The sequence below is a fragment of the Lynx rufus genome, unplaced genomic scaffold (genome assembly GCF_022079265.1).
Source record: "Lynx rufus isolate CCGP_SWC_20201006 ecotype Redwood Valley unplaced genomic scaffold, mLynRuf1.p SCAF_1, whole genome shotgun sequence".
NCBI lineage: Eukaryota > Metazoa > Chordata > Mammalia > Carnivora > Felidae > Lynx > Lynx rufus.
The window spans coordinates 108,517,991-108,531,888 of record NW_025814823.1 but is presented as its reverse complement, the minus strand read 5'-3'; the positions used below and the strand labels follow the sequence as shown (position 1 = coordinate 108,531,888).

The following is a 13,898-nucleotide window of genomic DNA, read 5'->3' as shown; positions in this document are numbered from 1 at the left end:
TTGGAGCAATATTTTAGATATTTTATAATTGGCCATGGTACTTAATTTTCATTGATGTAATATTTTAGATTGCTTTTATAATTTTCTTTAAGTGTGGTTTGCATATTAGGTATGTTAATACTGTGTCTCTTACATAATTAACAAGTATTTTATTCTCTTCCCTCCTCCCCACTTCTTAAAATGATCAGTTTCTCTTTTCAAACGGAAACATTGTTTTTCCTTTATGAGTGCTCGCTTTTTTGATTTGCTGAGAAATCTTTCTCCCAGGTAAAGAATGTAGAAATATATTTTCTTTGAAAACTAAATCAGTTTAGTTTTTATGAAAGAACTAGCCATGGACTCTCAACACTGTTTTTGAAAAATAAATCACCTCTTTATCTTAATACATTTATTTGTGTATTTAAATGTGGCTATATTTTCTAAGTTCTTTGTATCTTTTGTTTATTACTGCTCCCAAAATATTATAATAATTTATTTTCATAAAAGTACTCTATAGTGGTGGCTTCATTTTTTATTAGGTGTTTTTACTTTAATTCAACATTATACCAAAATCAAAAGTTGAGATTAGGCAAGTATCTTTTATGATCAGCTTTAGAGACGAGTTGAAGGCAGATACTTTAAAAGAACTTTTACAGAGAATTTTGTTGAGATCACTTATATCTGTAAACAAGAAGAAAGGTGATTTTGTTTTTAAGAAAATCTTATTCACATATGTGATAGGGTTACAATTTCTTGGTTAACATCTAGGATTTTGGGGGTTTTTTTCCTATGTGATATATTTTATCTGTAAGCTTTGCTAAAGAAATTGTTTTTTGTTTTTTGTTTTTACAGTTTTGGTAAGCAGTTTGGAGGAAAAAGAGGATGTGATTGTCTTGTATTAGAGCCTTCAGAAATGATTGTGGTAAGAACTCTAAAGAATGCTGAATTGTTTTTTTCTTTGTTTTTTGTTTTATATACTTGAGTTTCAACTTTAAATGTAAGCTTTTAAATAGTGAAGGAGGTTCCATTACTGGGACATTTAAAATATTAAGTAGCATCAGACCTATATACCAAATTTGATATGTTTTTATCTACTTTAAGTTTTTCCTGATCCTTGAGAAAATTTGGAAAATGATACAGTTACATACAACATTTACAAATTTGGTGATTTCTTCTACTAGTTTTACCAGAAATTTTAAATGAAGGCACCCTGATTTTTCGAGTGTTTTCTCTTTTCCTATTCAATTTAGTTAATAATCTTTTAACATCCATCACTCTGTGTGCTGGACTTGAGGGAAAGAGAGACAAAGAGACACAAAATTATAACCAAGTAAGTGGTTTAGATCTTAATATTTTTACTTAGAGTATATTTAAGGAATAATCCTTTTTCCTAAGAAATCTAGGTAGTTGATGTAAAGTTAGAAAATCTAACTTTATTTTGTTTTCTAAGCATTAAAAAAACCAAAAACACAGCTTTGTTTTAACCTGTTCTGAGATGACCTCGATCGACTCATTGTCCTCCTAGCATCTCATGTAGATGATCCTGTCATCTAACTTGATTTTAAACTATTGAGAAGTGAGATTGCATTCTTAATGAAGGATTTTATTGTCAGGCATCAAAACTAAACCATTTTACCATTTCATGGTGCTGTTGTCATGCACATCTTCAAATAGTTTCTGTTTTCTCTTCTACAAACTTGATCACCTACATTATCATGCACTGACTGTCCTAAATTTCATATTTTAACTCCTAAAAGACAAAAATTAGGTCTTAATTAGTTTGTGTCTTTGTTAGGATTGCAGAGTGCTGCTTGCATAGTAAGTATTCAGTGAATGTTAAGTCCATTGAAGTTTGCTCAAGGCTTGGACTATGTATTATGTTTAAGTGTTGGTATATATAGTGTATCTAGTAAGGCCTCAGAACTCTCCCTTTTAAATAAATGTATTGAGGGACATGGCAAGAAAACTAGCTCAAGAAGTACTGGTTTTCTCACTGATTTGTCATTTGATCTATTTTGTATTTCTTTTACTTTATCAGGAAAGAATTGTGCTTTTTACTGCAGTGTTCTCATGTGCATTTTTTTGTTGTTGTTGTTTGGTTCTATTGTGGTAAAATACTCAACATAAAATTTACTATCTTAACCATTTTTAAGTATTTAGTTCACTATGTTAAGCTAATAACGTAGAAATTAATCACTCATATATTATTAAATTAATTTTTCCCTTAAGTCAAAGGGAAAGCTTTTTTCTTCTCATATCTGAAGTTAGCCTTTTCTCTAAGGACACCTGCTTGCTTTTACTGGAGGACAGTATTTAAAGCCATGATGTGGCTGCCAGTTGTTTTCATTGCTCCAAGCACCTCTTTGCTTATAGGGCCTCTCAATAAACAGAGTTAGAAAATATATCTGTGAGTGTATGTATACCCACACACTTATGTGTACATATATCTTTCTTTCTATATGTGTTTGATACCTAGAATTTATTCTGGCCTTTCCTCTTGGCTTTTTTGTACCTCCTTTTTCTACCAGTGAGAAGCTTGATTTCTATTATCATTATATTTATTTACACAGAGTGGTTTAAGAATTGCTTGCTCATAACATTGGAGACAGTGCACAGTGCTGCTAGCTAGAGTGATGTGCACAAATACATCTATTTTAAGTGTACAAGTTGTTGAGATTTTACAAATGTATAATCCTTATAACTTACCTCTATATCAAAGTATAAAATATTTTAATCATCCATCCTAAAAGCAAGGAAATACTCAGAGAATTATAGGAACCTGGCAAAAGACAGAGGAACCAGATTAAAAGAACTCCTGTTTGCCAAATCTGGGACAATTTGAGAATCTACATAAAAATTCATATTAATTAATCATACCCCTGTATATAACATAAGAATTTATAAGTTCTCTGGATATGGATGAATGAATGAGGGAGATGTTCTTCCTGATAATGTAATGTGAACTAATAAATACAGAAAAAATGATTTTAGAAAATCACTAATGAATGCTAAGACTTGGGGACTAATGTTTGAAAAACCAGAATACTTACATAATCTGAACATATCTCTCCACAAATCATTTATGAAGGGAAAAATTACCAAATCTCTAATGGCGTAACATCGAGGATACCCCTATAATGAATATCATTGCTACCACCATCAGTCTGGGCACAAGCTGATAACATACTAGTCCTGATATGATGAACTGAGAAGGACAAAATATCACATTTGTGAGCATTTCCTGCCAGAAATGCATGCCTGAATGTAGTCATTAGAAACTACCAGACAAAACAAATTGAAGACATTCTACCAATTGACTGGCCTATACTCTAAACATTCCAGTGTCAAAAAACACAGAGAAAGACTGAGGAATTATTCTAGATTAAAGACCAAAAAAAGACACATTACTAAACACAATGCTTGATCTTGTATTAAATCTTGGACACAGAGGGGCAATGTGGCTATAAATGCATTTGGCACAATTGATGAAAATTGAATATGGACTTGTGGATTAGATAATACTGAATTTGCTGATTTTGAGAAATATACTTGGGTTGTGTGATACAAAATCTTTGCTCTTAGGAAATATATATTGACATATTTTGGGGTCAATTTATACTAAGATGTTTCAGAAAAAAAATTGTGTGTATATAATATCTTAAAAATTACCAAAAAATCACATCAAATATTTATTGATTGATTGTTGGTTGGTTGGTAATTTTTAAATTCTGAAACCTCATTTCATTGATGAGCAGCATAAAAAAAAATGCTTTATAAGTTATAGGAAAAGATAATACAAAATAGTTTTAAGATTTTTATTTCTGATATTTCTGAAGAAATATCCTATGAATCTTGATTTTTTTTTTTTTTTTGGTTTATCACCATGACAACATGGTTTTTAAAAGTATGCACCACGCCCAACATGGGGCTTGAACTCACGACCCCAAGATCAAGTTGCATGCTCTACTGACTGAGCCAGCCTGGTGCCCCAATATTATATCTTTTGATATATAAAAATGTATTAAATATTTTGTACCAGTATAAATCCTTGGTATTCTGTATTTTTTTAGATGAAATTATTTAGCATTCCTTAAAGGTAGAATTGCAAATATGATAGAAGTAAATGTTTCTTATTTTGATAAGTTCTTTCAAATGGTTTGACTGTATATTTGTACAAATTTGAGTAACTCCTCTAGTGATTGGGAATGCCTGGTAATGAACATCTTCCTGATCACCTGTTAATATTCTTAATCTGACATATTATAAGGAAATCTCCCTCTTGCAGCTTACTTGTGCGTACTTTCATATACCTATTTATGGGCATTTGTTTTTTTTCTTACTGTTATTCTGTCTTGCCCATTTTCCTACCTGGATTCTTCTTCTTTTTATTTAAAAAAATTTTTTTATTAAGAGCTTTTTATTAAGGAATGTGCCCTTTTGCTTATACAGTGTTGTAAATATATCATTTTCTCACTGAAGTTAAAATGAATTTTACATCAGGTTTTTTTTTTAGTCTATAAAGGTATTTTCCTCCTAGAACTTTCTGGTTAGGGTCATGCTTATTATTAGAAAGACCTTCCCCATGACAACATTATTTAACTTTTAACCTGTATTGCTTTCTAGAATTTGTTAGTTCCTTTTTATTTATTTATTTATTTATTTTATTTTTATTTTTTTTTTAATTTTTTTTTTTTCTTTCAACGTTTATTTATTTTTGGGACAGAGAGAGACAGAGTATGAACGGGGGAGGGGCAGAGAGAGAGGGAGACACAGAATCGGAAACAGGCTCCAGCCTCTGAGCCATCAGCCCAGAGCCCGACGCGGGGCTCGAACTCACGGACCGCGAGATCGTGACCTGGCTGAAGTCGGACGCTTAACCGACTGCGCCACCCAGGCGCCCCTGTTAGTTCCTTTTTAAAAAGTTAGAACTCACTCCTCTGGGTAGAAGACAATGATAACCAGTTAACAAAGTGTCTCCCAACATTTCCTCCAAATACAATGCAGAACTACAAGAAGAGTGAAAGAATTGTACACATATACCATGCTCATGGCATAACTTGGAAGCAGAGAATGACAAATTTTAAAAGTAATAGTAAGTAAAAGGAGAAAACCCACCAATTCTCAGCATGTTATCTCTCCCACTCTATGTCTTTTCCCAACCCTCAGCCATCCAAGGCTTTGTGGTGAGCAAAGGCCAACCAAGCAGATTTGCAGAAAACACACAAGATGGAAGCTAACAAGGGGACTAAGGTTAACCTGCACTGCCAGAAGGACTAACTCCACACAAAATGTAAAATTGTGTGTGTGTGTGTGTGTGTGTGTGTGTGTGTGTGTGTGTGTGTGATAGATCAGAACACAGATTACAGGGAAGTCATTTAAAATGAAATGATTTGCTAAAGTCGTCTTCTAAGTGTGTATCTTCGGGGTTAAGACAAAGGTATTTAAGTGCTAAAGAAGAAAGAAACACATTGGGAAATTTTAGGTTTCTGCAAGACAAAGTGAACACAAAATTACAGTCTTATGATGCCTTTCCCCACCTCCCACCCTGCAAAACAAGGAAAAAGTATCCTAAAATACCTGGACCTCAAAGTATTTGATAATTTCCTATTAAACTAGGAATCTTGTAAAACATTCCAGTATCACAAAAAGATAAAAAGGGAAGGTGAATAAATGCATATAGTTATTACAAAAAAAATGAGAAACAGATTCATTACATACCAATTATCCCCATTCTAGAAAAAAAACCATGCAGATGAAAATTGACCATACTTTAGAGATAAACATATTCAGTCAAGCATTCGAGGACACTTTTTAAAAACGTAAAATCAGGAATTCAAAAACCAAGAAAAGAAAATGAGAAGAAAAATAGAATCAAAGAGTATAAAATCAGTAAAGGAATTGAAGAGACAGGAAAAAATTATTTTAGAAACAAAGGACGCCTCAGGGAGAATACACTCAAATGAAAGTTTAATAAGGTACATTGAACATATCAAAATTACAGTGAGATATCATGTTATACCTATGAAAAAAGGCAAGAAATAAAGGTTAGTGAGGATGTAGAGAAAAGGAATCCTCACACACTGTTGGTCGGAATGTAAATTGTTATAGCCAGTGTGAAGAATAGCATGGAGGTTCCTCAGAAATTTTTAAAAAGTAGTACCATATGGTCCAGTAATTCCACTGGTCGGTATTTCTGCAAAGAAAACAAAAACATTAGTTTGAAAAGATACATTCACTCCTATGTTTATTGCATCACTATTTACAGTACCCAAGAATTGGAAGCAACCTAAGTGTCTATAGGCAAATAGATAAGGAAGATATAGTATATATGCAATGGAATATTACTCAGCCATAAAAAGAATGAGATGTTGACATTTGTGATAACATGGAAGGTCCTAGAGGATATTATGCTTAAGGAAATAAGTCAGACTGAAAAAGACAAATGTGTATGGTGACAGATGGTAGCTCTGAGCATAGCATAATGTATAAACTTGTCAAATGACTATGTTGTGCACCTGAAACTAACCTTGTGTGTCAACTATACTTAAAAAAAAAAAAAAAAGGAAAAAACTAAATGAAAATGACAAAAAGAATGAAGTACAAGTTGTGAGAAGTATTAATGTACTTGAAAGCTGCTGAGAGAGCAGATCTTAAACTTTGTCACCCCAGAAACGAAATGGTAGTTATGTGATGGAGGTGTTAGCTAAGGCAATGATGATAAATCATTTCGCATATAAATGTGTTGAATCAGCACATTGTATACCTTAAATTTACACCATCTTAATTTTTTTATTAAGTTTATATATTTATTTTGAGAGAGAGCGAGCACAAGCAGGGAAGGGGCAGAGAGAAGAAGAGAGAGAATCCCAAGCAGGCTCCACACCATCAGCGAAGAGCCTGATGGGGGGCTTGAACCCACGACTGTGGGATCATGATCTGAACCAAGATAAGAGTCGGATGCTTAACCAGCTATGCCACCCAGGCACCCCTGAATTTAAACAATCTTACATGTGAATTGTATCTCAAAGCTGGAATAGAACAAGTGTCAGAGAAAATAGTGAAAATTAAAGTTAGGCAATGAAGGGATAATGTTCATAATTTTAACACTTCCAAGACAGAGAAATCCATGGAAAGCAACTATATTTAAAACAATACTTAATGAAAATTATTTAGAAATTAAAAAAGATTCAGATCTATACATGTAAAGGGTCTGCGGGAACTGGGGAAATGAGCCCATAACTACCATTTCCAGGACATTTCCTGATAAAATTATTTGATTTCAAAGAAAAAATCCTTGAAGCTTACAGTTAAAAACCTCACATAACTTTCAAAGGCAAACAAATTGAACTGATTCAAATATTTAAAATAACACTGGGACAATCAAAACAAGGGACAGTAGAGCAGCATTCAAAAAAAAGGAAGTATAGGGGCGCCTGGGTGGCTCAGGCAGTTAGCGTCCGACTCCAGCTCAGGTCATGATTTCATAGTTCGTGGGTTTGAGCCCTGCATTGGGCAGGGAGCCTGGAGCCTGCTTCGGATTCTGTCTCTCTTTCTTTCTTTCTCTCTCTCTCTCCCCCCCCCCCCCCCATCTCTCTCTCGCCTGGAGACTGCTTCGGATTCTGTCTCTCTTTCTCTCTCTCTCTCTCTCTCTCTCTCTCTCTCTGTCTCTGTCTCTCTCTTGGGCAGGGAGCCTGGAGCCTGCTTCAGATTCTGTCTCTCTGTCTGTCTCTCTCTCTCTCTCTCTCACACACACACACACAAAACTAAATAGAAGCATTCAAACATTAATAAGAAAAATAAATAAAATTAAAAAGAAAGTATGAACTAATGATTTTATATCAGCCACACTATCTTTATCAGGGTTAGGGGAAAACAGTTTTCAACATAGAAGAACTTAGGGAACACACCCATGAGCTGTTTTTAAGGAATCTGCTAGAGGATATTTAATCCACCTGAGAAATAACTGGAAAAACCTCAGTAAAAGAAACAAAGATGAATGTTTAAAATATATAAATGTACTGGTAAGACTAAAACACAGGTAGAGATGTGAGGGAAACACTACAGTTTTATATGTTGTGATAGAATAGAAATAATACAAATGAAGGAAAAGGGAGAGTGAAATAGGAAAAAGAATAAGCTTTATTGATGTTATTGATTGCGTAAAAATGGGTGAGTGTTAAAATAGCAATAAAAATGCTAAACTAGATAATTATCACGTGTGGGATTTGATTACTATGTAATCTGGTAGTTTACTTATTTCATATATGTTGGCAGAAGACTTAAGACTTGTGGGTCAGAAACAGAGAACTTTTTTACTTGTAGTTTAGCAAGCAGCATATCATTAGCATATTTCTCTAGATTCCTCTTGCTTCCCAGGTCCCACAGAGGCAATGCTGAGTGGCCCATACTGATGCCACACACATAGTAGGTTTGCATCGCAACTGAGAATCACTGAGCTTGGGGAATGACTGGTTTTATAGTGAGCAGCCTGCTTTTTTTTTTTTTCCCAGCAGGAAACATTATCTCATCCTTCAGGATTGCTAACTACAAGCACAGCTCTGAGAAATGGCCTAGTTAATGAGTGGTTAGGACTCTGCATTCTTGGCCAATGCAGCAAAATGTGTGGAAGCACAAGAGGCCCAGGGAAGACTTTGTTTCCCCACAGATAGTAAAAGAACAGCAAGAGAACAGGTGGACCATAATAAGTATTGGCAAGGGTGTAGAGAAATTCAAGCACTCATACATCGCTGGTAGAAATAGAAAGTGATGCACTGTCTTTGGAAAACCATTTAACAGTTGATGAAATAGGTAAAGTCTCCGTGGAGTACATCAAAAAGTATAGAGAAACCAGAGGGAAAATGGGCAGAAGGAATAAATTCACAGGAGATCCAAATATCAGAGGTAACATGCAGATTTTAAAACAGCTGATGGGTATTACAGGGATTTAGTGGAGAGTTTTAGAAGATTAGAAACTGTAAAATGAAAGAATGAATTCCAACTTCTACAACTAGAAACATCTATAAATGAAAATAACTCAGTAGGTGAGTTTTACAGAAGATAAAACTTGGCTGAATAGTGGGTTAGGCAACTGAATTATAAGCAGGAAGAAAATGAACAGATGAAGAAAAAACTTTAAAAATACATGATGGAGTGTAGGAGACAGATAATAGAAAAGGTCTTACATGAGTAATTGGATTCATAGAAGGAAAACATGACAGAAGTAATGGAAGAGAGAATGGCTGAGAATTTTCCAAAACTATCAAAAGAAATCAACTCACAGATTTTAGAACTCTACAATCTCAAGGCAGGGTAAATACAAAGAAACTTTGGCATAAGCACATTACAATAAAACCGGAAACCAAGAACAGAGTTATAAAAAGAAAATACATTACTTTTAAACCACCACAACTGGTAAAACACCTACTGACAGCAAAAATTTAAGGTACGTTTGTTAAGGATTGAACAATTTTCCAACAAAAGCTAAGAACATTTTCATCTGTAGACAGGCACTCAGTTTACTAACTGGGAGTTTTTCAGGCAAGAGGGAATCACAGATGGAAGCATAGATAGGTAGAAAGAAATAAGGGCAGTGTAAAGAATTTATATGTGTATTGACTACAGAAACCAGTTTTAAGTGTCTTTTCCACATTAAACACATGACATAAGAAAAGGAGGGATGGAGTGAAGAATACTTAGATGTTTGCATTTTCTAGAAAGTGGTAAATATACTAATAGTGGATTTTAATAAGTCAAGCATATATGTCATCTAAATATACAGCTTACAATTAATAGGAGGAGAATTGGAGGGCACCTGGGTGGCCACTTGCTTATGCATCCAGCTGTTGATCTCAGCTTGGGTCTTGATCTCAGGGTTGTGAGTTCAGGCCCCACATTGGGCTCTGTGTTAGGCATGAAACCTACTTAAAAAAAAAAAAAAAAAAGAAATGTAATAATAAATGAAAATAAAACACAGGAGAGAAGAAACAACATAATAGGATCAAAGAACATAAGATGTTAGATTTCCCTTCAAGTATATCAGAAATTACAGTAAATGTAAATGAAATAAGTGTTCCAGTAAAAAAGCAATTATCAGATTTTTTTAAGTTTATTTAGAGAGAGAGCATGCGTGCACGTGAGTGGGGGCAGGATGGAGAGTGGGAGATAGAGAATCCCAAGTAGGCTCCATGCTGTCATTGCAGAGCCCAAGGCAGGGCTCAAACTCAGGAACTGTGAGATCATGACCTGAGCCAGAATGAAGAGTTAGACCCTTAACTAACTAAGCCACCCAGGTGCCCCAGATTAAAAATTTTAAAACACAATTATATGCCACTTCAAAAAAAATAGCAGTGTAAATATAAAGTTTGAGAAGAAACAGAACTTCTCAGTCTTCTGGCTGAGAATTAGTGGAGGAGGAAAAAAAAGAGCAAGGGGAAAACAATTATATGGAAGAAGTTGTGTCTTAAAAGCATTAACCGAAAGAGCTGGTGTGTCTCCAATCCTCAAAGTGTACTTTAAGGCAAGAAGCATTATTTAATGCATAAACAGTATTTCCTAATGATAAACATGTATCAAGGTTAAACACTCCTAGATTTTTATATCCCTTATTTACACAGCTATAAGATATATAAAAAGTGGTCATCAGTAAAAAGAAAACTTGACAAATCCACAAGGACAGTGAGAGATTTAAACATCCCTCTAAAAGTGATAAAGCAAGCATGAGGAATCAGTAAGGATTGAGGATTTGAACCTCTGCCCAATAGTTCTATAAAGAACATTACACCCATTAATAACAGAATGCATTTACTTTTCAAGTGCACATGGATTATTTTTAAATGTGGCTATTCTCTGGAACATAAAATAAATCTCAGGAAAGAATTTAATTTTTAGTTTGTTTTTTGACCACCATGGAGTTAATCTAAAAACCAATTACAAAAACAGCTAGAACAAAATGCAACTTGTGAAATTCAGGAGTATACTTTATTTTATTATTTTTTTAACGTTTATTTATTTTTGGGAGAGACACAGAGTATGAGGAGGGGAGGCAGAGAGACAGACACAGAATCCAAAGCAGGCTCCAGGCTCTGAGCTGTCAGCCCAGAACCCAACTTGGGGCTCAAACCCATGGACCGCAAGATCATGACCTGAGCTGAAGTCTGATGCCTAACTGAGCTACCCAGGCACCCCCAGGAATATACTTTAAATCACTTGTCAGAGAGTCACTATGAAAATGAGAAAATATTTGGAGCTGAATGAAGATGATATATCAAAATGTATGAAATTCGTCTTGCATCTTAGCTGAGCAATTTAAGCCTTAATGCTGTAAGGAAGGGCTGAGACTCAATGAAGCATCCACGTCAAGAAATTAGAGAGCAGCAAACTATACCTACAGAAATTAGAAGCCAAGAAACAAGATAAATTAAAAAATCAGTGACATGTAAATCAAACTTAAAGAGAATCAATACGAGTAAAAGTTGTTTCTCAGAACAGAGTAATAAATTTGATAAACCTTTGTCAAAAGTAGTCAAGAACAAAACATGTTGCATAGCTTAATATCAGGCACCTGGGTGGCTCAATCGGTTGAGCATCCAACTCTTTTTTTTTTCTTTAACGTTTATTTATTTTTGAGACAGAGAGAGACAGAGCATGAACGGGGGAGGGCCAGAGAGAGGGAGACACAGAATCTGAAACAGGCTCCGGGCTCCGAGCTGTCAGCACAGAGCCCGACGCGGGGCTCGAACTCACGGACCGTGAGATCATGACCTGAGCCGAAGTCGGCCGCTTAACCAACTGAGCCACCCAGGCGCCCCTGAGCATCCAACTCTTGATTTCATTTCAGGTCACATTTCCAGGGTCAAGGGATTCTCTTTGTCTCTCTCCCTCTCCCTCCCTCCTTCCCCCCTCCCTCCTTCTGCTCCTGTTTCCCGTGCTCATGCACTCACATTGTAAGATAGAAATTAAAAAAGTTATTTAAAACTTAAATTTTAAATTTTAGATCATCAAATTCCTTGAAAAATACAGCTTACCAAAACAAGCTCATGCATGCATACACACAGAAAAGCTTCATGATCCATTATAGGAAGAAAGTGAATCTGTAATTAACAGACCTTTTTCATTTGGAAATATCCACCCACATTGTTTCACTGGTGAAGTTTTTCCAACATTGAAATAAGAAAGAATACAAAAAGTCTTGAAAGAGGCTAATTGCTTTTTTTTTTAATGCATCCAGTTTAATTTTATTTTTATTGACATATAAGTAGTGTGTGAGAGCCCAGTTTGATTGTGACAGCAAAACCTGACAAGTACATCACATCACAGAAAGGCACTATCACAGGTTAGTGGGTTTTTATTGTTTTGTTTTTTAATGTTTATTTTGAGAGAGCTAGTGAGCAAGCAAGCGAGCCTATGAGCAGGGGAGGGGGAGAGAGAATCCCAAGCAAGCTCTGTGCTATCAGCTCAGAGCTCAACACAGGACTTGGACTCACAAACCCTGAGATCATGACCTCAGCCAAAATCAAGAGTTGGACATTTAACCAACTGAGCCATCCAGGCACCTCAGCTTGTTTGTTTGTTTATTTTAATGAAAAATCTAAAAATTCTAAACTATTAGAGAATCAAATCCCAGTGATACATAGGATAAACTATCACGACTATGTTGAATTTATTTCCAGAGTTGCAAGCTTGATTGAATTAGCAGGTGGTAATTTGTTTTATTGCAGTTTGCTTTATTGTGCTTCTCAAATACAGTGTTTTTACAAATTAAAAGTTTGTGGAACCCTTGGTGAGCTATTCTTTTGATGCCGTTTTAAAACAGCATTTGCTCACCTCTGTGTCTTTTTATCCCTTCTTGGTAATTTTTTGCAGTATTTCAGACTTTTTCATTATTATATTTGTTACAGTGATCTATGATCAGTGGTTATAGCTCACTGAAAGCTTAGAGGATGGTTATCATTTTTTATCAAAGTATTTTTTAATTAAGGAATGTACTTTGTTTTTCAGACATAATGCTGTTGCACACTTACTAAACAACAGTGTTTTATAAACAGAAGTTATGCATTGGGAAGTGAAAATTTTTATTTGACTTACTTTATTGCAATATTTGCTTTATTAAAGTAGCCTGGTACCAAACCTGCAATATCTCTGAGGTATGTCTATATTTGAAAATTAGAGTAATGTAATTAAAGAGTCATATGATCATCTATATAGATACAGAATAAGCATTTGGTAGTACTCAAAACCCATTTATGATTTTTGAAACTTTTAGCAAACTAGGAAAAGAAGGAAACTTTCATAACCTTATTAAAGGTATCTGTGTTAATACAGTAAATATTGAAAATTTTATCCTGGAATTTGGGAATATATGGAAAGCTCAGCATTACTAAAATCCCTGGCTAAGAAGTGCTTAGGTGAATTTAGGGAAGGGAAGAAGGATAGATAGGGGAAGAAAATATAGAACTGCCCTTAACAGATGAAATGATTTGTATGTAGGAAATAAAAAAATATATACACATAAACTTTTAGAATTAATAAGTGATTTTAGCACGGTCACAGGATGCTTATTCATATACAGAAATCAACTGTATTTATATTTATGAGAAACAGGTATTTAGAAAAATGTAATTTAGTGAACATACCAGTTGTAAACATCAAGAAGTCCATATACATTAGAATAGATCTAAAAAAAGTTGTAGGAAACATGTATATAAACTATAAATAATTTTGAAATCTTTAGATCTAAATCAAGAGAGTGAGGATTTTTGAGAAAGGAATATTGCCTAAATTCCTGTAAAATTGAGTTCAATCCCCATCAGAATCCCAGCAGATTTTTTTAGGGAGATGAAGCAATTGACCTGTTTTATACACACATACACATACATATCACATAAGAGAAGAATACATTGACATAAAAATACTTTGCTGTA

The 13,898-nt window shown here is 34.5% G+C and overlaps 1 protein-coding gene across 5 annotated transcripts in view; it reads left to right on the top strand.

Moving 5' to 3' along the window:
• The window catches only part of RAPGEF6 (Rap guanine nucleotide exchange factor 6), a 191,222-nt gene that overhangs the window by 45,660 nt on the left and 131,664 nt on the right, over positions 1-13,898 (top strand). For all 5 annotated transcript variants that reach the window (XM_047084272.1, XM_047084264.1, XM_047084255.1 and 2 more), the window contains one exon: positions 832-901. In XM_047084272.1, the coding sequence (XP_046940228.1) occupies positions 832-901 (70 nt within the window). The remainder of the gene's footprint in view (positions 1-831; positions 902-13,898) is intronic.